The sequence below is a fragment of the Pyrgilauda ruficollis genome, unplaced genomic scaffold (genome assembly GCF_017590135.1).
Source record: "Pyrgilauda ruficollis isolate IOZ18807 unplaced genomic scaffold, ASM1759013v1 scaffold57, whole genome shotgun sequence".
In the NCBI taxonomy this organism is placed as follows: Eukaryota; Metazoa; Chordata; class Aves; order Passeriformes; family Passeridae; genus Pyrgilauda; species Pyrgilauda ruficollis.
In genome coordinates this window covers 1,625,703-1,651,052 of record NW_024527377.1, presented here as the reverse complement: position 1 = coordinate 1,651,052, position 25,350 = coordinate 1,625,703, and the positions used below count along the sequence as shown (strand labels likewise).

The window sequence follows — 25,350 nt, the reverse complement described above, 5'->3', positions numbered from 1 at the left end:
GTGATTCTGGGGTGACACAGGAAGTTACATCAGTCTCAGCACAGGGGAGTTGCCAGCAAGAAGGCTGTTTCTGATGGATTATCCAAATATTTCAAGCCACAATCAGCCTTACAGCAAAAAACCCCCTAGCACTCTAGGGGAATATTTAACCTGGTGACTGGTGATGTGAACCTGGAAGCAAACAGGGAAAGGTGACTGCAGGAGCAGCAACATCAGCCCTGGGGTGCAACCTTGTGGGCTCCTGGGGAGCAGGTACCGAGCTGCCCGGGAGGAGAAGCCAGCAGAGCAGAGGAAGCTGCATTTTAGGCAGCCCATTTTTGAGCCCTATCTCCACAGAGCAGCACAGCTCCAGCGATGCCACCACCTGGAAAGGCCCAAACCTTGTACACTGGCTGCTTTTGCTCACAGCAGAGCAAATCATGCTCAAGAGGAGCCTTGGGCTGAATTTCCTGGCCTTGAACCAGAGCCTACCACTAAATCCTTGCTGTCCAAGTTTGCTGTGAAGTTCCAGCTCATGGACATTGTGCATCCCTTCCCCAGGACCTATTTTTAGATTATTATTTACATTTCACAGCAATGCTCACCTTGCTTACAGGTCTGTGGGATGCCCCAGAAGTTACCAAGAAATTACTATGTCATGGCTAAATGACTAAAATTATGGCTAAATAAGCACTGACCATAAAACGAAGCATTTCAAAGCTTCATCCTTCTCATTCCTGAGTATTTTTGCCTCTTTGCTGGTCAGGATTTTCAACATCCCCAGCACAGCTTTGTGCCATAGCCAGACAGTGCAGCTCTCTGAGCTGAATTAGTTGATGGGCATTTTTTTTCCTCAGAGTATGTAAATAAATATCAATATTCTAAACCAAAGACCTCCCAGTAACTAAATATTATTTATCTTAAATTTATCTTCAAACTAAACAGCTTTGTCACATATGTACAATAATAAAGAAACAAATTACAAAGGAGGAATTTGATTTTATTGGTTTTATTCAAAGCCCACGCGTTATATATCAATTCTGAACAACAGACTTTACACACTTCATTAGAGATGCTGTCAAAACTTTGGGTGAAGCTCATTTCACTTCCCCACCACAAACAGGAGACATCACAGCCTGGTTGTTTGTTTTAGTTTTATTCGCTCTCCACAACAGTGACCATTTGCGAACCATATCAGGGAAATCCTCCACTTCACTGGGTAAATGCACTTGTGAGAAAAGAACAGCTGAGCACGTAGTCTGAATTTGGGTCTTTTCAGGTATTAACTTGATATCCCTAGCTGAGTTACTGACAATAAACCCCAACATCTTGCTTCCTGCGTGTGACCAATTAGCAAGTGATGGTGTGTTTGTTAAGGATTTACAAAAAATATCTTCCTCATTTTATCGACACCGTCACTTGGGTGGCAGCTCATGGCATTTTGAATCCCAAAATATCTGAGAGACCACACACCTCGCACGTAGCCCCGAAATAGATTTTGGCACCCGTGCATCTCACTTCTCGGTAGCTGGTGGCTGCGCCGCCGGTGTCATCCCAGCAATGCACTCCGGCATTTGGGAGGTGTCAATCTCCCGGCAGAGCCGCACCCGGAGCTGCTGGCAGGGCATGACAGAGCACGCTGGGGACACTCAGCAGGGGGACTGCAGGGGGAGAGGCCCTCCTGCAAGCTTTAAGCAGGATGAAATCTCCCTGCCGGCACTGGAAATCTGTCTCGGGGAGGATCATAGGATAAAAGCAAAGACATTCAAACCACGGAAGGAAATATTTTAAATGTTGTCAGCGGGATCTGCAACTCCTGCATCAATGTTTGCAACGAGTAATTCTAGCTATGAAGAAAAAGTGGGTGAGCATAGCTTCAGTCAAGCCCAGCTTAGCAAGAATCCTGCTAATGCCGCTTCCTTCACCGCCGGCAGCCCTGGCCAGGGCTCCGGGCACTTGGCCAAGCCACCCCCGGCCTGATCCAGCAGGTACTGGAGCATTACAAACCAAGAGAGGCTCAATCCTGCAGGGAGCTGAGCACTGACTTGGCCAAGCACTCAAGCACAGGCTTCATTTAATGGTGTGGGAGCTGGGAGCTCACTGGGACATTTTGTATTTGCAGTACCGGTGCTAAAGTTTTCAGCAACTCCAAGATCCAGTCCTGCACCTGGGAGTGTCCAAGCCAGCCTGGATGAGGCTTGGAGCAAACTGGTCTAGTGGAAGGTGACCCTGCCCACAGCAGGGGGTTGAAACGAGATGAGCTTTAAGGCTCCTTCCAACCCAAACCAGTCTGTGGTTACGTGATTCTATACTCTCAGACAGGGAGAGGCTCTCAAGCAGCAACTCTGGATACAGCTGTTCCTGCCAGTTGAGCTGCAACTCCAAGGAGACATCAGCAGCAGCTTGCACTGCTCTGTCCAGTCTCCTTGCACTTGTCACTGGTTGCTGGCAGAGATGATGGTACCAAGCCAGAGGGGACTGACCTGGCCAGGCTGCTCTTACACTGTGAAGTGCAGAGATGTACAAAACCGTAAGAGGGAGGAAGCTCATATGGCAGCTGCTTGGGGAACACCAATACAGGGGTGGGCTCCTGGTTTCATTCCAGCACAGTTTAGTTTCTAAAAAAGGATTGTTCAAAACTTATTTATTGCTGGTTTATCCACTGCATCCTCCTGCAGAACCAATAATGGGAAAGGACAAGCTCAGGCATCCAAAGGGGTCTCAAGACTAAGGTACTGAAGGTCAGAAAAGCTCAGCAACTCCTTTTACAAAATATCTTCACTCTACAGGTTTTGGAAATCAGGATTACAAGGAAAGAGAGATACCATTTAAAAACAAAATAGAAGTGGACACTGTATTAAAGCTATTTACATCCTGGTTAAACTGAGGCAGCAGCTTTGTCAATAAACTGAGCCAGCTTCACGTCTCTCTTGGTCAGCCCACCGCAGTCATGGGAAATCAGGGTTATCTGAACCTGTCACAAAGGAAAAGAAAGAGGTTACAAAGGCATTTTGATCTCTGACATGTAGCAGTTCATTGGGGACGCTGTGTGTCTCCATAGTGAGCTGGTTTTACTTGGTGCTCCTGGCAAGCACCAAGCTGGACCCTCCCTGCTCGTGTAAACCAGAAGATGCTGCAGGTGAGGAGTCTTTACAGAGCCTGGAATCTAATCAGATGAGCCCTTTTGCAGAATAACACAGGCTTTGTATTCTTGGGTTTCATCCAAGAAGAGGTATCTGATTAAATCATTCACTCTTTACATTTAAATTCCATGGATCAGTTTCATGAACAACCCGGGAAAGTGACCAAGCTGCCAAGAGCTGGGTCAGGGGCTCGTATTTGTTAAGAACCAGCATCCCAAAGGTGAAAAAATTCTTAAGCTTGCTGCAGATTAATTAAAAAAAAAAAAAGGACAGGTGACACAGCTGCCTCACAGGTCTGTTTAGACTAAGCCAGATGACAAGTTGGGCATTATTTTGTCTTGCCTTCGACTGAGATTTTGGAAAGAAATCCAAGAAAGTCAGGAGGAGTGGGTGATCAGGGTTTTTTTTCCAGTGACCCCTGAACAGGGTGACATGAAGGGCTGATGAGGAAGAGTCTCTGCTGGGAGTTTCAGGTACAAGGAGAGGTGGGATGTCCTGCTCTGAGGGTGGTGGTCTGACCTACAGGCTGCTTGTCCATATGTCCTTTCTTTTGGTCTATTTTTAGTGGGATTGCCATATATTCACTAAATGCTACAACAAACAATGTGATACAATGCAATGAGAAGTATTAGAAAATAAAACTGAAGAGAGAGCAATAATTTCTCCCTTCACACAGCACCTTTCATTCGAGGGTTGCAGTAATCCTTGTAACCCTTGTAAATACGAGACCACCATCAGTTAGGTAATATTATAAACAAATTTTATAAGCTGCTATGTTGAGACATAGGAGCCTACAATTTTTAAAAAATCAAAACTGAATTGAGACTGCCAGGCTTTCATTTAGGTACCAGCATTCTGCTACCCTACACTGCTGAGCTCCTGACCTGCTGCACAGACAGGAATGAGAGCTGGTGAGTAGTTTTAAAACAGTAATTTATTCAGGTTGGGTAAGTAAGAGTTTAAAGGCTTCTGTTTTATTTTTAGATCTCAGCCAGAGAGGTGAAGCCACAGGCCCCAACCATACAGCTGGCAGCAGGCGCAAAGAGCTTCATTCTTGATTCCTCACCACTGCAAATCTCAGCACCTCTTTAAAATCTCAGATCTCTTTATATAGACACTTCCCATTCCTTTACCTTGTAGACAAGCTACAAATAGAGGCAGAGAGAATGGGCCAGTGGTTTGGTCTCCTTAACTCCACTGCTGTGTGAGTAACTAGGGCTGGTGAACATCTTACCTTGCTGTAGACATTAAACCATTCCGGGTGGTGATTCATCTTCTCTGCTTGGAGAGCAACACGTGTCATAAATCCAAAAGCCTAGGGAAAGAGAGCGCAAAGCGGAAAATACTCCTCCACCTGCCAGGATTGGCAGTGGATTGGCAAGATTCACTCCAAAATCTCAAAATCTCCTCAAGATACCCCAGTTGGCTGCACCTTGGGTTTGTGTGTGCTAAAGAAGCATTTGAACTTCTCATGCCACTGGTATACTCTCTATAAGACTGAAATGATCCCCTGCAGACCCTGGTAAATCACCCTGCTCAACATGACTTAGCCCAGGACTGAAACCTATTGCAGGACAGCATGATTTTACCTCTGGCATCAGCAGGGATTTTAAATATCCATCCCAAGTCCCCCATCTCCTGTTGCATCTTAGAAACATGCCATTTCTAATTAAGCACCATGCCACTGTATGACCAGCACTGCTTCCAGAAACACATCCCTCCATTTAACCATTCTGCTATTTATTTTACTGTAGAGAAAAAGGCAGCAGGTGGGCCTGCCCCTCTGCTTTATGAGACATATTTTCCCTTTAAATTAGTTAAAAGAGGTTTTCCAATCCTCTGTTGCTACATGCTCCCCCAGGACACAGGTTTTATCAGAGGCTCAAAAGGAAAATAATAGCAGGCCCCTGACAAAATACTTAGGAGCAAATCACTGCATTATAAAGAAAATTAGAACGTCCATGCAAATCAAGACTGTAATTATGCAGTGGGGCCCGAAGGGCCTGGGAGCGTGAGCAGGACGCCTCTCAGCAGCAGGCTTTGTTCATACCAAGCTCCATCCATCGGGTTCAGGACCTGAATTAACATGCAAAGCTGGAGGAACATCCACATTACAGTCTGGTTCAGATTATAATACAACAAGCTCCACAAAACCGTACCTGATTTAGGTAGGTTTTTAGTGCTAATTTATGGAAGAGAATGTATATAGCCCACATTCCACCAAGTGATGACCATTTCAAACAAACATGTGGTCAATGAATAACATATAATGGTTGATAATAGTTTCAAGTCTTTTTCCCTCTCACAAATTGCAAAAACCTTTAAGAAAAAAAAAAGAATTGGTGCCTGGATGAAGAATGACTTTGTTGGTCGCTTTGCCAGTCAAATGAATGCAAACGTTATAATCAGAGAAAATCATTCCAATGAGGTTTGTCATTTGGAAATCACCAAACTGTCAGCAATTAAAAAGCTTTTTTTCTTTGACCCAAGAGCTTTCCAAAATTCAGGAGAATCTAACTTCCCTTGAAGCTCTCGCTAGGTTTAGTTTTACTTTGAGTGAACAATTACTTTTAAAAGTTTGCCCATGTTTCAGCAGTGTGCTTTGAAGTAGAAAGCTGCAAGTTGTGCATCAGATGTTAGCAATGATTTGTAAAACTTCTCCATTAATAGTGATGATTTAAATGTTTTTAGAGTGTCCAGGGTCTTAATAAGAATGCTATTTCCAACACAGCAATCTATACACAGATATATCCTCAAAAGTTTAAAACAGTAATGTGACTGCAACCAAATTTCCTGTACAGAAACAAACAGCAAGGGAAAAAATAAAAATAAATTTATAAAACCCCCTGTCAGGTTTGTGTATGCTCTATTGGTGTCTGTTCATCCCAGGAACTCACCAGCCCATGTATAGGCCCAGGTCACACTGCAAACAGTCCCTGATGGTGAGACAATAATTATTGCTCCAAGAAAGCACACAGAGAGAATTACACAAGCAAATTACTCTAAAATTAATTTGCTCTATAGACCTTCCTCCACACTTCAGATGACAAATCGTCCTCATCAGCAGACCACCAAATCCCCCCAGTCAGTGCACCAGCATGACACCCCACTGCCCCTTCCCTGCAGAGAGTAGAGTGTGCAACTGGATAAAATGGACACTGGTCACAAAACTGTCCATCCTACCAATGACTGCTCAACTTGAGGCTGTCCAGCTCATGAAAAGGAATAAATTCCAGCACAGAGGACTCTCCCCAGGACATGTCCTGCTGTTTGTTGCTCCAGCTGCCCACAGCTGTCCCAACCAGTGCAATGCAGTGTCACAGTGAAGGATGAAGCCTGCCCGCCTTCCTGCATGCCCTGCTCTGCCGGGAAACATTCTCCCTCATTGCACATTACCCACAGCAACTTACTCATTGCCTTTCAGTTTACTTTAATTACACACAAAGTGTAACTCTTACAAAAAAAATGAGCTATGGTTCTACTGAGCAATTTTACCAACACAATCTCCATTAAGGTCTTAAATGCTTCCTTTACTAATTAAATGAATTGGAACACTATTGTTTATTAATCACCTTTATATTTGTAGAGCCTTAACCTTTCCTTGGGAAAATACAACTGGCTCTGGAAGGAAAAGATCTTTAGGTTTGATTAGATATGAAAACACTATTACACAAAATCAGTTTGGACATTTCTTCACGTCTTGAAACTTGATCGGTAATTTGGTCTAATTGGTGATCAAGGAAACTATCTTGTGATCAATTAAAGTAATTACCGCATTCCGGCAACACAACCAACCTTAATTTGAGCAGGAGTCTGCACTTCTTCAAATTTAATTAAAAATAATGAAAATTATTATGCAGTCTGCAGTGCAAGATCATTGTCAAGACTGCACTGGTGGGCAGAGTTTATCAGACCATCACACATTTCTTGATGAAAGTGGGACAACCACTTCACTCATGACAGTGAGACCCAAAAAAGACTTGACTTTCACTCTGCTAATAACAGGGAAGTGCACTCCCTCAGCCCCAGATGAGAATTTTTTCTGTTTTTTCCCTCAAAAATAAAAAGACAGGAGAAAGAAAGGTTTTGTGCATTTTCTAGAAGCCATAAAAAGTGTTAAAATAGACTTTGATGTAGTAAATATTATGAAGCATTCTGGTTTTTCAGTAATAGGCATATTAGACACATTTTTAACCTAACCCTTTTAGGACATTTGGGCTAAAATAGTATCTAGACATTCAGGGAACTCCACATGTAGACCACACCACCCAAGGGGTGGCAGAGTGCAGAGTCCCTGCAACAAACCATGAAGAGCAATGTAAGTAAGGAATGAAGCAATCCTGCACAGACAAGATGCCTGGGTGTGCTGGTACATCTCTTCCCTTCATGTCTTTTAAGGTCATGAAAGAAGGAAGTAAAAACTAATGATGTTTCAGTCATAACATCACATTTCAAATGTTTCTTAGATACTAGCAGCCCTAATATGGCTCCATGAGATAAAAGTCAGGGCTACTCTTAGAAAAATAAGTTAACCTAAATAAGAGAAAAAAACTCAAGGTAAACTATAAAAGAATTCAGCTGCCTCATGATGTTTTGTGACTGGTCAAACTGCTCTTGAAACTGATATAATCCACTATCACAAAATAAGACTTCATGTTACTTTTGTTGCCTGAGAATGGGAAAAGCAGGGCCAGACACTTTGCTGTCTGAACTGGGAGGAAAGATGAAATTCCATCCTCTGCCCCGCCCAGCGCGGCACAGCTCTGGGAGAACCGCGGGATCCCAGAGCTAATCTGCTATTATTCTTCCTTTCACACTTCTTAAGCAAGGAATCCATTCATCTTAATACTTTTTAAACACGCTGCTTTTGTACAATGCTTGCCAACATTATCTTGATGAGTTATACATCAAAGGCTCACAGGTCGCTGTGTTGTGCTCATACATCACCCACCGCAAGTCCCCGTGATGGATCACCCCGTGCATCTCCAGAGGAAAGCAGCTGACAGTACTTGACTCCAAGTGGAGATATTTAAGCAAAACAGCTGAAAGGCTCAACAATATAACCATGCACACTTAATTTTTTTGTTTGTTTGTTTTAAAATGAAGTGTGCACTCGGGCTTCCTAAATCCTCTGGACGCCCAGCCAAGGAAAGCATGTGCTAATCACAAGTACATTAAGGTTTCTGCCTCCCATCTGTCATTATAACGCTGGAGGTAGCATTAACCCTGACCTTCTGCAGTGCAAGGGCTACCTGTCTTCCCTCCCCCCGCCTCCCAGGCTGCATCTGTACCGTTTATCAGTGGGAAATTAATAAATTACTCAGGTTACAGTGACACTGTCACACAGGAGATGACTACACCTCACACATTTGCTCTCCACTCACCTGAGCATAAAGTACCCAGGGTACAGCATGTATTCTCCTTAAGAGTTTGACACTTGTAACAATAAAATCAATCATTAAGGTTCACTCCCAAACTCCAGAAGCTTTCACATATCCAGCTGACATTACTACCTAACAGTGAGCTACAAGCCAGCACATAAAAGGAAAAAGCTCTTTAAAGTCAAGATATTTTAAGTCAGGATCAGCTGCTAGTCATGAGGGCTCTCATGACATTTTCTCTTGTGCTCTCAGGAAAAAACTGGGCTTTGTTTTATTTTGATTCTATTTACTCCATCACTAAATACTTTTATCGTATAAATATGCATAAATCATGTCACAAAGCTACATTCTTTATCTGAAAATGACAACATAGTTAAAACACAAAAAAAAAGAGGAATCTAAATAGTATTTAGGAAGCTGATGGCAGCACAGAAGGACAGGTACTCATTCCCAAAACCACAGGAATCCCAATACTGGGATTCTTCCCTGTTGCATCATCAATCTGCCGGAACCACCCTCAGGGACACTGGATCCACATGGCATTAGATACCTTCCTCCTCCTTTTCGTCTGTGTCTGGATTCATATACAACATAAATCAGGTGAACATCTTCTCATTGCTTCCCCCTGAACAGCGGGACAGCAATTACAAATGCAAATAATCATGCACCAACATAGAGCTAAACTCAGGTTTTTCATGTCCCCCATCTCTCTGCCATGCCTCAAGGCATGGACAAGACAGATCAGGCATTGTGCCCACAATTCCCTACTCTCTCCACCCTGGCATGGGCAGCCAACAGGGTCTGAAGGTGAACAACATCTGCTGAATCACTGGTAGAAATTTGGCTTTCTCCTCTTTAATAACTCAAGCAGCAAAATATTGTGAACAGAGGCAACCTTCCCATTCCACAGCATCACCTGTGACTGGGGAAAGCAGTGCCCTTAACTCTGAAGGATAATAATGAGGGGAAAGGATGGAATAATAATACTAAAGACACTCTGGCATGGACTGAGATGCCATTTCCATCTTCACAGCAGTATCTGAAACTAAAAACTCCAAACCCCCACAACTCCAATTTCCAAATGAATTGTCAATGCTTTTCTGTGTTTACAATGTTCTTTTAAAATCCAGAGCTGACCACTCACATCCTCCATACTTATCTGCATACATCACTCACACAAAAATGCAATGCTGCCTTACACTCTAAAAAAAGTTACCTATTTACATTCCTATTGCAGCTGTAAACATTGCTGTGTTAGATGTGCAGCAGAGAATGTGCAAACCTTTACACCATGTTCTCCAAAGAATGCTGTTTCTGTCTCCCAACACTTGTTTACAATTATGTCAGTGAAGAAACCAGCTTGCCAGCTCTATATCAAACATTTTTGACAGCAAAATCACAAACACTGATCTATTCTAAGTAGTTTGCCACTCCATGTAATCTTGGAAAAGGCATTCTTGCCTTTGATTCTAAAAATGTTTATACTTCGTACATTATGCAAATAGTTTTTATATATTAAGAAATAACGCAAGCAAAGCTCAAGTTAAATTAAATTCTTCAACAATAACCTTGCCAAAACACTGATTTTCCTATTAAAAAAATTATTCCAATTTGTTGATCTTACATTGGATGAAACATACTGTAACAATCTTCATAATTTATGTCCTGTTGGGACACTATGATTTAAAGTAACATAATACAGACCAGCATCACTGCTAATCTAAACCACCTGACCAGATAAACAACAGTTTCCCCTTCTCTCTTCACTGAGAGTATTTCTGTTTATTGTCATATGATTTACCAATTTGAGGAACATGAAGAATAAATGGAGGCAGAGAGGAGTGGAGCTGGGAGGCACAGCCTTGCCTCGGCGGGGACGTTTCTCACACAGGTACCGGTACAATGTCCAGAGCCACAGGAGATGACAGAAGGCAATTTCAGGAATGCTGTCCCAGGAAAAGCCACTTGTGGCAAAGGGAAGTTTGCACTTACTCAGCACCCTCTTAACCCAGTGCAGCACTAGGACATCACAGTTGTGACAGTGCTTGAGATGCAGCTCTGCAAAGGGATTGGAGTTCTGGGCTTCACCTTCCCAGCTCCGCAGTGACCGAAGCTGTGACATCGCAGAATCAGCAGGACAGAATGGTCTGGGCTGGAAGGCACTTTAAACACCATCTAGTTCTAATCCCCTGCCATGGTGAGGAACATCTTCCACTACCCCAGGTTGCTCCAAGCCCCATCCAACCTGGTCTTGAACACTCCAGGGATGGGGCAGCCACAGCTTTTCTGGGCAACCTGTGCCAGGGCCTCACCCCGCTCACAGGGAAGAATTTCTTTCTATATCCAACTGAAATCTACTCTCTTTCACCTTAAAACCATTAACAGTCATAAAGCAGATGCAAGAGTCATTTGCCCCATCTGAGATTCAACCATTTTGAAAAGCAAATTCAATTATTTTGCTATGGTCAATGGACATGGATCAGTGTAAGGAAAGGGACTTTGAGGAAGGTAGAGAGCACTCAGCTGCTGCACATCAATGCTGCTCCTTGCTTTGCTCTCCTCCTTCTCTCAACCTCATTAAGTATGTAAAAAACCTTGTGTGCAATTTGCACAACAAACCTCAACCTGATCTTTTCTAAGCCTGTTTATATCAGGATTTTAACAACTGCTGAATTTAGGCCTTCTTTCTCTTACTGATAACAAACCACAAAATGTTACATGTATTACCTTCTTCTTCATCACATCTTGACTTTTCCAGCTGAGGATTTTTTTCCTATTCTCCTTTATTATTATAATAAGTGATTGCACTTGCAATCACTTGTTGTTCATTGGCTTTCATGAATAGAACACAGATAATATTCTTGGTGATTCAATAAACAGACTTCACACCAAAACTGGTCACCTGTTCCACCAGAAAGATTTATAGATTTGATGGAGTAGAAGAGAGAGAACATGGAGATGTCTTAAGGCAGCATAAAAACTTTCTGGAAGTGATAAAAGTTTCAATGCCAATACAACCGTATTACAAAATACTTTCATTTGTTTATAGGTAGATAAATATGATAGTTGCCCATAAAACTTATGCAAAATGAGTAGATACCCTAAGTCTCAACCACACCTGCAACTAGGTCATGTGGTATTTGTGAAGCACCATTTCATATCAAAATATAGAAAATGAATGCTTTAATTTTTCCTTTTTTTCCTCCCTCAGCACTTATAGACTAATCTATATTATTTTATTTATTAAAAATTATAGATCTCTAAATTATATTTTCCAGGAAAAGACGGAAATAATCCCAGGTTTCAGGACTGAACTAGAGCATGGTGGAAATCCTTCAGCCATGTCATAATCTCAATGCAGCTCTCCACCTCCCAAGCCATTTTTGTGTGCTTTGTGTTAAAAAATGGAATATAAAGGTTGCCCTTAGGAGGTTTGCACAAAAAAAAAATAGCTATTTCAAGAAACATGACTTTTTAAAATGAGCTTTTTGCACCCTACCTAAAAACATGAAATAACACAGTGAAGTCCCCATTAACTGAGCACCTGCTAAAGTAATCAGGCACTTAAAATAATAAACTCTCTTGGCTGCACAACTGAAAGTACAATGATAATTTGACTTGCTAAAACTAATGTTTGGTCCAGCAAATCAAACCCTTGGCTGTACTGTAATAAAGCCATCACACAAACCACAATAGAAATAAAGCAGTAACAAGGTGTAGGGAGCCCCCAGTCCCAGCCTTCTGAATTCAGGCATCTGAGCCCTCTGCTAAGGCAGAGAGCAATGAATCATCCTTGACAGCACAGTGCCAGCCCATGACATGAAGTGAATGTTCCCCTTCTAAAAGTTTCTCAGACCCTCTGACTTTTACAGAGTGCAGGTATGGCGTACAAGAACAGAGAAGTTCATTATCCCATCATGCCACATTTTGGATGAAACAGATTTGACTGGAGCAGAACAAAATATTCTGCAATTTTCCCCAATGTTTGTTTTTACTCATATGCAAGGGAATGATTTCATTCTGCAGACATGAAAGTGAAGTTCACATGCCATCCATGCTGTTGATAACACAGGGATGCTCAGACAAAATTCTCCTTGGTCTTTTGGCCAAGATTACATACACTATCAGTTTAATATCCAACATCTTCTCTGCTGAGCATCCAAGGGCAATCATATCCTGCCTCTGATAATCCTCTAAATATTTGCCATTTATGATCCTAAGAACACATCAAAGAGTGGTAAGAAAGGCTTTGCTTTATGATGGATTAAGAGAAGATGTTAGTCTCATGACCATTTCATCTTCCACTATCTCGTCAGCTTTTTTGGTTTAGTTTGTTTTTTTAAATACAAGTTCAGCAATTCAAACACGCAACAGAGAAAACATGATGGAGATGTGAGGAATTTGGACAGGTCTTCCCATCATTCTCTTGGCCAAGCCAGAAGCTGAAAAGATCTAGAGATTTGCAATAAAGCAAACTAAGGACCATTTACATCAGATCTAGTCAGGGAATCATTTCACTCAGCTGAACTGCTGAAGGTGTCCTACTGTACTGTCAGAATGAGTTTTAATGTTTGGTCACCTTTTCTAGTAGAAGAATTTAGACGATACACAGGGGCAGTGAACTCAGGAGGAGACTTACCTGGGCCAGCACTGACAGGCTGCTAACTTATATTGCACCATAAAATTCATATGTTATTTTACAAAAAAGACATTTAAAGTCTAGAAACAACAGATCATTTGGGAAAAAAGAGTAGGACAGACCAAGAATTTTCCCAGACAAGATGGGGTTATCCTTCAAGCTCCACACAGCTGGGTCCCTTGCCTGGTTTGCCATGCCCACTCTTCCCTCTGGGATCTGTAGGTTCATCTCCTGTCTCTGCTATTTGGAAGAATGGCTGGAGCAGGTCACAGAGGAAAGGCTAAAAGTAGCAAGGCTCACCTAACTGCCAGCAATTCAGGTACTCAACCTGCAGTTAACACTATCCACTGTCTTCAGACCCCTTCTTATGCTCCAAGCACATGCCTGGAAGTGACAGAGTATGTTCAATGAGCAATATTTTGAGAAGTTTTTGTTGGTTGTTTTTTTACCAGAACACAAAGGTTTCTCTGAGCAACCCACACTGCTTGTACATTGGTCCATCTGGAAATGGAGACAGGCTCAAGAGGGGAGGCAAACAGTAATTCTGAGTGCTCCAGTGAACAGCAAACTTTTCTTAGAAATTCATATGAGTACACCACCAAGGGAAACCCTTTGTACAACTCTTGGGGCTTTTGTTGTATTGGGCATTACATGACACGTGCATAAACCCAACATTCTGGGCTTGTACATTTAAAATGTATTTTTGCTCACTATGAGCACCCACCCACTGTAAGACAGAGTAAATGCTCCCTCAACCAGGGACACCTTGGACATACACAGACATACATTTAACTGTCTGTTGTTATTCTCACCCCAGTCCAAGGAAAATCATGGTAGATGGTGTAATCAGGACTTTTCCCTCTGATCCTAGGAATAAATAACATTTTACTTCAAAGTATCCTTAGCAATAAATAAACCAAAAAGTGCAGTGCTGACTCAGCACAGGGCTTCCCACTCATCACTGTGTTCCCACCAAACCCCTACAAGACATCACACCCAGCTTCTTGTTTGTCCAAAATGACTTTTCATCTCAGCCAAACAAAACTAAAGGAATAAAGGGCAAGGGGAAGAGCAAGAAAGGAAACTCTCCCCCAAAAAGCCACGAGAACTGGGTTTGCAGCTTTATAAAAGAGAGCTAAAAAAACCTCCACATGCCTCGCCCTGATAAACGACGGCCCTGCCAGTGGCTTTTCAGAGCAGATGTAACGTTTTAGCCAAACGTGATTGTTTGTGAAAGAAATAATTCTGATCAAAACCCGAAATTGCAGCCAGCAGAAGAGCTGCACTTCGTCACGCTAATCCGCCCTGACGGGGAGCGGCGAGCGGAGATTCCTACTGCGAGAGGAGCAGATGCGAAAGGTCAGCGCTGGCCCGCGACTTCAAACCCCTTAACGTGTAAAACAGTGTGCATTAAAGCCTGAACCGGCTCACGGCGGGATTAACGGATGTCCGCTAAGTGGGTTTGATGTGCTTTTGGTGAGTAATGGTTAATTTTGAAATAGGGGCATTGTAGTTTTATTTTAGTTTATTCTGCCAGCCGGAGTCCAGTTTTAATTACAGCTGCAGAGAATAATATCCCAATGCATGTCGCTCCTTTGTGGGAGCATGGGAAAGCGAGAGCTGCTGGTGCTAAAGGCAATTTACAGTTTGAAACTGTAGGCAGGCATTGCTCCAAAAGCAAGGGCATGCAAAAGGTTAAACAACCAGGATTGCATTTAACCAGCATCATTCCAGTCCCCCCCCAAAAATAAATTTTATTGCATAAAGGAGTTTCAAGAAACCAGTTTTCCTTAACTGAAAAGATACAAACGTTCATCTAAGAACCATCTTCTTCAAAAGAGGCAGTCATACTTGCATTTTCACAAATGAAACTGTTCAACTGAATTCAAACCCATTGTATTTTCCATTCATTTTCCAAAGGTGTTTTATCATGGAAAGTGCCCAAAATGTAGCTAAAATTAGATTGACTTGCTCCCATTTATCTCTTCGAGCACTGTCCATATGGCTGATAGGACATTATTTATTCTGTTTAATTGAAACAATCAATCTGTGCAGCTGAAAAAAAAGATAAACTCCTCTTTTGCTACAAATCTACAAGACAGCTTGTGAGATCCAAAAGGCATTTTGACAAATAATTTCTTTTGCATCTTCAGATCGATGCATGCAACAAGTATAAAACAAATGCTGTAATAATTTTTACTTGAGTGATAATAAATCCATCTGTTAAGAAAAGCATTTGTATTGGAGTCAAATGGAGAGCAGCCCAAAGGTCAACTGGGCAGATTTTAAGCAGTGGAGTGCATAAAAGGAGATACAACAGGCTTACTGAGGGGAGAAACTCAGCAATTAGAAACACCACACCCCACTAATTATAAACAATAAAATAATGGTTTATTCTAGGGAGAAATATGATTAGCTCATCAAGAAAATGAGTACGCCAAATTACACTTAAGTCACAAAAAAAACCCAAATAAACAAACAAAACAAAACTGATCCAAACTCTACCACAACCAGGATGGGACATTTTGCATGATGGAGATGAAGGACATATGACCATGCATGAGTGTTCACTTTAAAAATAATTGTCTTTATTTAAACATTATTAATATTGTGACATTTTAATAACCCCAGTGGCCTGACACCCCTGGCAGTGCCACAATGAAATTGTAATGGTGACATGGGTACTGTAACAGCACTTGTCAGGCAGGTGGGACACAAGGGCCGTGGCACCTGCACACCCAGAGCCTGGCAAAGAGGAGACGGGATACTCAACAGCACAAAGAGGAGCCACCACCTAAAGGGGCTACAGGAGAGAGAAAGAGGGACTTCTTATCAGGGCATGGAGTGAAAGAACAAGGGGGAATGGCTTCAAACTGACAGAGGGCAGGGATAGATTGGATATTGGAATGAAATTCCTCCCTGTGAGGGTGGGGAGGCCCTGGCACAGGCTGCCCAGAGAAGCTGTGGTGCCCCATCCCTGGAAGTGTCTAAGATCAGGCTGGACAGGGCTTGGAGTGATCTAGTGGAAGGTGTCCCTGCCATGGCAGGGGTCAGAACGAGATGAGCTTTGAGATCCCTTCCAACCCAAACCATCCCACAGTTCTATGGGTTTGTACATGGCAGGCCACGATGGCTGTGAGAAGAAAATAAATACCTTTTTTTCCAACTCCCAGCTCCAAGCATTTAATTTCTTCTTAGACACAATCAGATCACACATTTCCACCACTACAGACCTCCAAGCTTTGCGTAACTCCTCACCACTGACTGCCAGTTAGCTGGAAGAATCACTGGACACCGGACGTGCTGACCAGAGCCCCAGTGTCATCTCCTCCTTCTCCAAGGAAGGAGAATCATAAGCTTCCAAACAAGCCATCTCCCTGGAACCTCTCATTTCATTTCCCCAGACCCTGCACTACCTTGGTCCCACAGGCAGAGGCAGGCAGTGGCACGGGCAGGTGGATCATGGCCAGGTCCCACAGCTGCACCCTGACCTGCCGACTCAGAGGCGAGACTCTTATTTACTCAGTCAATCCCAAGAATAAACTCAAGGAAGGTGTGACCATCCAGGAATCATATATTTTTACGGTGCTCTGCTCTGAGACACTTGATGCAGTTCATTGACTGTGTTTTGGCCTGCAGGTTAACCTCTGCCAGTCCCAGAAACTTCACTATCAGTTTCTAATAAAAGAAAATGTCAACGGGCAAATACGCCCGAAATTCATTATTTTCAGATACAAAGATATTTCCAACTCTGTAAAACCACTCATAAATAATTCTGATTTATTGTAAATCGGTCATTGTATTCATAAACGCTGGGAAGTTAGTGAACAACATAACTACCAACGTAACTACCAAAGTTATGAAATACTTTCATAACTTTGCAGGTGCACAAATCACAGCATATGGGAGAGGACTCAAAGGATAATGGAAAATGAAGCAGTTTCTGAAAGCCTATATGAAAACCAGCACCTACCTAGCTGGATAAAAAAATAATTTATTTTTAGTCGACAGGCAATCAAATGCAAAACTCTAGCAGAAAGAGCTGGCAGAGCACTACTACATTAAAAATAGCAATTCCCCCCAAAATGTATGAAAGTAGGTCTAACTTTCGATTAGCAGAAGTGACAGTTGGGCTGAGGCTGCTCAGGCTTTGAGGTTAAACACAACTGACACAGGCTGCACCTGAATCCAATCACTCCCCGGGCTCCGAGAAGATTCACACGCAAGGACTAAATTTGTCACAAATGGGTTGGTTTCCGATCCTCCTGTAGCCAACTTGCTTTATTCTGACCCCCGTTTAACAAATCAACTTAATGGGCACTGGGAGTGCTATAAAACTTAACAATGGAGTGATTTTAACTTTTAAAATATAGTTATGAAGCAAAATGTTGGAGAGCTCCTTCAATACTGGAAATCAAATTAAAACTAGACATTTTTTAACAGTCTTGACAGATATAATCCTAGTTACCATGTAAATTTATGGTAAGCTGCTGTGATATTAGCCACAGGTGCTACTTTTAATATATGGCCTGCATCTGGCTGGGAATAAAATATCTCAAGAGGACTGAAAATGACCTCACTATCAGACAATGGAGAAGAAAAAAAACCCACAAGACCGCTGTGGCATATAAAAAGCTGGAGATGTGGTCCACAACTGAATATTTACCATAAAATTCATTTTAACTCTGCAGATTGTAAGTTAAAGGATATAATGTTTTCAATACATAAAAGGCGAGGACGTATTTTAGACAAACAGCCAAAAGATTAAGTACGTAAAGTGGAAACGAAATACACTGCCTATACATATAAAACCAAATTTTCCAACCTTTGATGAATGTAAAAAGCAAAGCAACGTGCCAGGAGTAGAAAAAGGAGGGATGGACCCAGATTGTATTGAATCTGGCACCAAGTACTGCCATTGAAAGAGATCAAGAGTATGCATTGCATATCCTACCAAATTCGTTTGGATGTGTAACTGGGATCACACAACAAGGATCGTCAATTTAAAGGGACAAATCTGAGCATGTCTCCCTACAGCCAAAAGAAAAAAAATTGGCATCACCAGGAGGAAGGAAAAAAAGGCATGTACCATAACATGCACTGTCTGACTTTTTTTTCCCAGATTTCAACCAAGAGAGACAGCAAATCTGAAAAGGAAATGCAAAGTGAGAAAAATAACTTATTTAATACTCCTAGATTTTTTGCACATCTTTAAATATGTTCTCAAAACCCAAGACACAAATTGCACTGAGACACGTGCCTCTACTCTTAGTGCACAGCATTTCCATACCGTCCCCTCCACTCAGACTCATCTTCCACCTCCACCCTCTTGCCCCAAAAGAAAAAATGTATCTGAAATAGCTTGAAAACTCCTAGAGCATTTGATTTCCTGTCATTTTAGAAAATGACGTTAGAGGTCTTATGGAGACTTCCTACACAATCTTTCTTTTTTTTTTTTTTAAAAAACAAACTTAATTAAAAACTTACCCTATAAAAGAAAGCAGCTGTAAATTCTGAACCTGACCATCAGCAAACTTGCCCACCTTTGTAATTTCCTAACTGCATTTGCTGCCTTGGTGTGATTACCTACGGAAACGCAATCACACAGGCAGTTGCCCCTTAAACCCTCTGGTCAAATCCAACCAAGTTTGACAAGAGACATGGAAGTCTCAGAGCTAAGATGTTCCTGCAAATTCAGGGAAAGCGAGCAGCTGGATACAGGACCCAAAGTGAGCACTTGGCACCCTGCACTCACAGCCTTTCACAGCTGCCCGCCCAGTCCAGGACTGGGCTTGTGATGAATCTGGGAGAAATTCACATCTTTAAACCAGGTCCATCCCCTCTTCCAGATCACTGCTGCCAAGGTGAACTGACCTGAAATGCTGGCAGAAGTTACCAGCTTGATCTGGAGTCATAAACTAACTTTCTGTCCCAATTCCCAATTTGGTTTGAGCAGACATTGGAAGAAAACAGTTTTGTTTCAGTAGCACAAAGATGTGAATGGATGACAACATCACTTCATGATGTTACACCGTGGCTGAAAGCCTCACCAGCCACTCTTCTCTTCCCTGCAGCCTGGGAGAGAGGCCCCAAAGAAGCTCCCTGATGTGAGGTTTGTAGAGGCTCACAAGCACTCAGATGCACAGCAGGAACTGGGGCTTGCCACAGAGTGCTCCAAGCCCACCTCCTCTCCAAAACCTCACTCACAGCCAGAGCTTTCAACCAAGCACATGCTCCTTTGGAAAAGGGACTCAACCCAAGGGCTTTGAGCTAGTGCACCCCATCGAGGGTCCTGGAGGTAAAAGACTCCAGTGTTAATTCCTCACTGCCTACCTGCCACTCCACAGTGGCAACAGCTCAGGGCAATTGCAAGGCACAGGGAGGAACAGAGGCACTGGTGCCAACAGCACAGCTCTTCTAGACACAGCGCCCTCCTCGACAGCTGAACTGCTTTTTACCCCCCACCTGGTGTACTTTATTTTATGCCAGAGGCAGGACACCAACCCACCAGGAGCCTGCCTCACATACTGGGAACATACAGCCAATGACATCCAGTCCCCCAGGACTGGTGCTTGCTGGGCATCCACAGCAACAAAACCAACCAAGCACTTTCAGCAGAAACCCCAGGCTGGTTTCCAGCTTATTTCAGAGAATTGTACCACCAAAGTCCATTTTTGTGAAAATGTACCCTCAGAATAACAAACACCATCAGTGCTTTCAAATTCTGGGTTACAAACTAATTCCCTGAGCCAGAAGTGTCATTAGCTTGTCAGCCTCACAAAGGCAGCTCACTGCTGATCGCTTTTAACTGAACTAATCTCAGCCTGAAAGCTTCAGGAATCTAAATAACTCTTGTTCCACAGAAGTTTCATTTCATTCTCATGCTGAAAATAATATACATAAACCAAACTCATGTCTACACATTTGCACAACTTTATAATAAAAATTGTGTTTATATTCTTAACATCTGTTGACATACATAGACTTTGTAAACCTGGCATAGATTTTGAAGCCACAGAATTTTCCATGCATCATGGACACTATCTGCAAGAAGCAATAAAAAAAAAAAAAGCAATGAATACATTAATCATACCAATATCATCTGCAATACATAAATTTGAAATACCTTTCATGTCAGCTCAACTACTTTTTTGTGTGTGTGTGTGTGTGTGTATTTTTGGGGGTGATTTTTTTGGGTGATTTTTTTTTTCCACACCTGATTTTACACCATCTGTAAAAGGGCAGCAAGAAGATCACTGAGGAAATGACATTTCTCAGTCCTTTGATTTTTACTCAACACTTTAAATCCTGTAAATACAATATTTATTACATTAAATGAAAGCAGTTGTACCTACAAGCTCCATTTTTTCATTGCAGGACTAAATTCTCCCAAAGTACAAGGCAGGTATAGCTCCACTTTTGTCATTTGTTTCCTAGTTGTAGTAAACACCGTGTTTACTAATAGTCATTATAAAGTCATATATGAAAAATACAAGTATATGTGCATAATTTAATACAATTAAGCATACATGCATAATTTAAAGTAATTTTCAGCTTTAACTTATCGAAAGGCAAATACCTGCTCTGTAATACCAGCTAAGGATCTAATGCCCTTGGGATCTGCATGTTGAGCCTGCTCCTGGACTACAAGAACAGGAATGATTTCTGCCCTCTGCAACAGCAAAGGGGACACTGCAGTAAATCCATAAAAATCAACAGGTGAAATTCTGCCCTCAGATATTTACATCTACACTTGACTCAACCAGAGCTGCCCAGAGCACCCACCTGCATGGCTTTTTCTCCCAACTGGGGGCAGAAATTTCCTTTTGAAGCCAAGTCGCAGCCTCTGCTCTCATTTCTGCCTTACATCCATGAAGGCAACTAAGAATGGAAGACCCTGTTCTTATACCTCCCAAAAAATTCTAGTGGCATTTACTTTTTAAAGTACTCTTCCATGACTACAGGTACTATAAGTATTGACATATAGTTCATCATTTACCAACAAGCTAATTTAAATATACTCAACTTCCTGTACTGGTATGTGCTCCATCCACCTTCAAGTCAGGAAGACATATGGATATCTGCCTAAGCTAGTAGGTATGATAAGTTTACACAAACCAAAAAACAAAAAACAACAACAACAACAAAAAAACTTTGTAAATTTTTGTCAAAGCAATGCATTCTCCAGCTATCTGCTGGTGCAGGACACTGATCTGTCTCCTCACCTGTCTGTTGGCAGACAGGGACTGTCTAAATCCAACTGATCAAACTGAGTTACTCATTTACAGCGGGCAAAACCACTTTTTAAATAATTTTGAGGGCAACTTCACTTCTAGTTGTGCTGAACCAACAAAGACTTTGACCACAACCAGGCAGAGATGCCATTTCATGAATATTCAAAGTCAGAAGATCTCAACTCTTCCAAGGGTCACTTCTATCCTGCCACATTCCTGGTCGCTGCAGCCCCCAGCTGCCTGCACATCTCACCAAGGCTTCCTGTGAGCTCCCTCTCATGGGCTTCTCCCCTTCACTGCCTCAGAATGAACTGATTTGGTTCTATTTGCTCTGTATTAACATTCAGGTTAAAAATGTACTCAGGGCTCTGGACGTGCTCCCTGGACCAGCACTGTCCTGCTAATGAGCTGGGTTTTTCTGCAGTTGTTTTCTCTTTTGCTTTCTCCCAGCTCACCTCACCCACCTTCTCTCTACTGCCTGGGCTTTCCTTACTATGACAGCTACTGAAACAGCAAAAAAAAGGGCCAGCATTACAAATGATTGTTTATGCAGCTCACTGTGGTTTCCTAAAACATCTTGTTCTGGGTCTAGGCACAGGCACATAAACAGCTCACAGCACAGCTCCTGGTCCCTACACACACCAGCAAACCCACAGCATCCCCAAACTGGAGCTTGTCATTCCCTCCATAGTGAGGGAAAGAACCAGCTTGGTGAAACCCATCATCCCAACAAACCCCTGGAAATTCTTTCCCTCCCAAGAAAGAGCTCACCCCTCCCTCAGAAATAAAACCAAAAGGAAATGCATGTTCTGGGAATGTGACTTTATCTAAGCAAAATCATGATTCTTCAGAAGGGCATTTTCAGTGGAATGTAGCTGAACAGGGATCTCAAGACAAAATCAGTATTTCTAAAGCAAGTTTGTAACTAATGTCTGAGACAAGTTCTTTTGTGTGTGAGATGTGGCTCAGGATCCTGTTTCCAAACAAAAACCCAGTGAGGTAAATAAAAACCAGTACTGTGCACTCTGTGAGCCAAAGACACTGCAAGATAGCTATTACAACTCAATCAAGGATATACTAGAACTTTGTCTTCCTGTTTAGAAGGTGAAACGTTCCTGTTTTCCCCACCTTGCTTGCCAAAACTTTCTGTTCTTTCTTATATTTACCTATTTTTCTCACATATTTCCCTGACAAAAATGGTTCCCACTGCCCATCAGTCATGTATTTCCAGCATTTATTTATGAGTGCTAGTAATGAAAAAAAAATCTGCTTTGTCTGATTCCACAATGCCAACCTTGACCCCAACCTAAATATTAGAATCAAGAAACTGTAATATTAGAACAAATCTACTTATCAACTACAACATGGAATTAATTTACTCCACCTAATGAGATCAAAATCTGAGAGCAATTCATCAGGGCAAATCCAAGAGGATTTGGCCCCACCAGGATACTCCCAAACTTCTGAATATAAATATTTTCCCATCAGGATCGTATGGAAATTAAAGCAATTACATTTCCTTTATATTAAAAGTGGCATATAACAATCATTACCTGATTAAAATTTTTGAAATTGAACTCCTTGTAGATGGCATCTCTTTCTCCCAGCTCAGACCAGCCTGAAGCTTTGAGATCCAGTAAAACTTGATTCCTTTCCTCTGTCGTCAACCAGTGAGACTGGGAGGACTATTGAGGGAAAAAATAAAGGCATGGCACAAGTGAGGCTGAGGTTCTCTTTTGTACAACAATAAGAAAACCACACAATGAAATTGTGGTTATGTATGGTGCAAAGGTGAGGATATGGAAAATTCACTGTGCAGTTTCTTACTGTTTATAATTTCACAGAGCAGTTTAACCCAAACCAGCCAAACCCTGCCATTTCTGTTTGGGCAGCTAAATTCGGGCAAGTGCTTTTTGTGCAAAACTAGTGAAAAGCAACAGACTCCCAGGAATGAATTTGGACAGCAGCATACCTGTAACCTTAGTTATCCGAATTATCCAGATGCTGTAACATCACATTTAATTTCCAAATGTTCCATTCTGTCTGGTAAGTAAAGGATTATTTACATTATTTGCTATATGTACAATTATAAGGCTGAAAGATATCAGGAAATACCTATTTCAAAAAAGAGAAGAAAAACAGGAGATTGCACTCTACCTACGTTGTATTTTACTATTTTAAGAAAGTGGGAATGGACTTTTAAACTATGGAGTTCTACAAGGAACAAAGACCTTTGTAACTAAATCAAAAGGAAAAAAATGTCAATAGAGACACAATTACAAAAAGTTTGAAGCTGCTGGTAAAAGCACTAGATTCTGCAAAGCACCAGTGTTTAAGTATGGCTTACTTGAAGTGACAGGAGTCCTCCTGATGCCACTGAGCACACAGACACGACAGATTAACACACTGCTTAAATATCTGAATCAGCCTGCAAAGCACCAGTGTTTAAGTATGGCTTACTTGAAGTGACAGGAGTCCTCCTGATGCCACTGAGCACACAGACACGACACTGCTTAAATATCTGAATCAGGGGCTGAACCACACACAAGGACAGAGCCAGGCACAGAGGAACGTTCTGCGGGGCCTTCGGAAGAGGTTTGTTTTTTTTTCTAAAAGCAGGGACTAAGAGCATGAGCCCTTCCTCAGACCACATGCTCTGAGAGAGGGGTCTCAGACTCTCATGATAAACGCAATGCTTTAGTGGGAAGAACCTTTCTCTCCAGTACAGCTACATTCGGATTGGTTTAGTCTTTATTTTAGCAGCTGGCTCAGCTTTGTGAGATGCTCCAGAAGGGCAGTTTTGCTCCAGAGGTTCGCTCGGACCAGCTCAGCAGCTCCCGAGTTTCCGCCTGTGCCAGCCGCTGCTCCAGCGGGAGCCCCGGTGCCACCAGATGGGGCTGCGAGTCCGGGCAGAGCAGGAATTAACGCAATTAATGCGACCTCAGCAAGGCCTCAAGATGCACGAGGGCCAAGGAGCAACATTTTCACCAATAATATAGGATAAAAAGCCCCAAATGGAGTAAATCAATCTGACAACAACACTGCTGCTGTTTGTGTTTAGGGGACGCAGAGATGTAACAAGAGATGGGTTTTACAGGCCCCAAACTGAACTAATTTAGGCTCTTTACACTTCAAACACAACACTAGGCTTGCAAGAACACAAATTTCAGATTTGTCTTTGCTACAACTGCGTCATAGGCATAAAATTCTTACCAAAACAGTCGTCAAGTAAAATAAAAAAACAGAACTAAGTCTCATGCCTGAGGGGCGAGGGTTGAGCCCTGCATGTGCTGTTCACTATTAGCTTTGTGTAAAATAAAATGGATGGGATGGTGGGGGACACAGGGAGAATCACAGAATGATTTGGGCTGGAAGGGATCTTAAAGCCCATCTTGTTCCACCCCTGCCACGGGCAGGGACTTTTCCCACTATCCCAGGCTATTCCACACCCACTGGAATCTCCCACTTTATCTTTTTCCTTGCAGCCTGGATGAACACTTCCAGGGATGCAGCAACCACAGCTCCTCTGGGCAGCCAGTGCCAGGGCCTCACCACTCCCACGGGGAAGAATTCCTTCCCGATATCCCATCTAACCATCTACCAGTGTGAAGCCATTCCCCCTTATCCTTTCCCTCCACGCCTTTGCCCCAAATCCTCTCCAGTTCTCCCCATGCCCCTTCGCGTATTGAACGGCGGCAACCAGCTCTCCCCGGAGGCTTCTCCAGCCTGAGCAGTGCCAATTCCCCCAGCTCCGAGGGAGCAGGGCCGGGGGCTGGCCCGACCCGCGGCCTGTCCGAGCGTCTCCCCCGGCCCCGCGCCCCCGGCCCGGCGCGGTGCCGCCCCCTCACCATGGACCGGGGGACACGGAGCGGCGGAGGAAGGGGAGCTGCCTGCGCCGCGACAGCCGCCCGGGGCCGCGGGTGGTACCGGCAAAGCGGCCACCGGTCAGGAACGAGGAGGCCCCGGCACCGCAT

General features: G+C 42.8%; 1 protein-coding gene across 1 annotated transcript; it reads right to left on the bottom strand.

The window, feature by feature from the left end:
* Positions 1 to 977: 977 nt before the first annotated feature.
* Positions 978 to 25,350, bottom strand: PCBD2 (pterin-4 alpha-carbinolamine dehydratase 2). The gene is made up of 4 exons (XM_041482211.1): positions 25,225 to 25,350; positions 22,930 to 23,061; positions 4,357 to 4,437; positions 978 to 2,953 (listed from the first exon to the last, which is right to left on the bottom strand). The coding sequence occupies exons 1-4, from the start codon at positions 25,348 to 25,350 to the stop codon at positions 2,858 to 2,860; spliced, it is 435 nt and encodes a 144-aa protein (XP_041338145.1). The 3' UTR covers positions 978 to 2,857.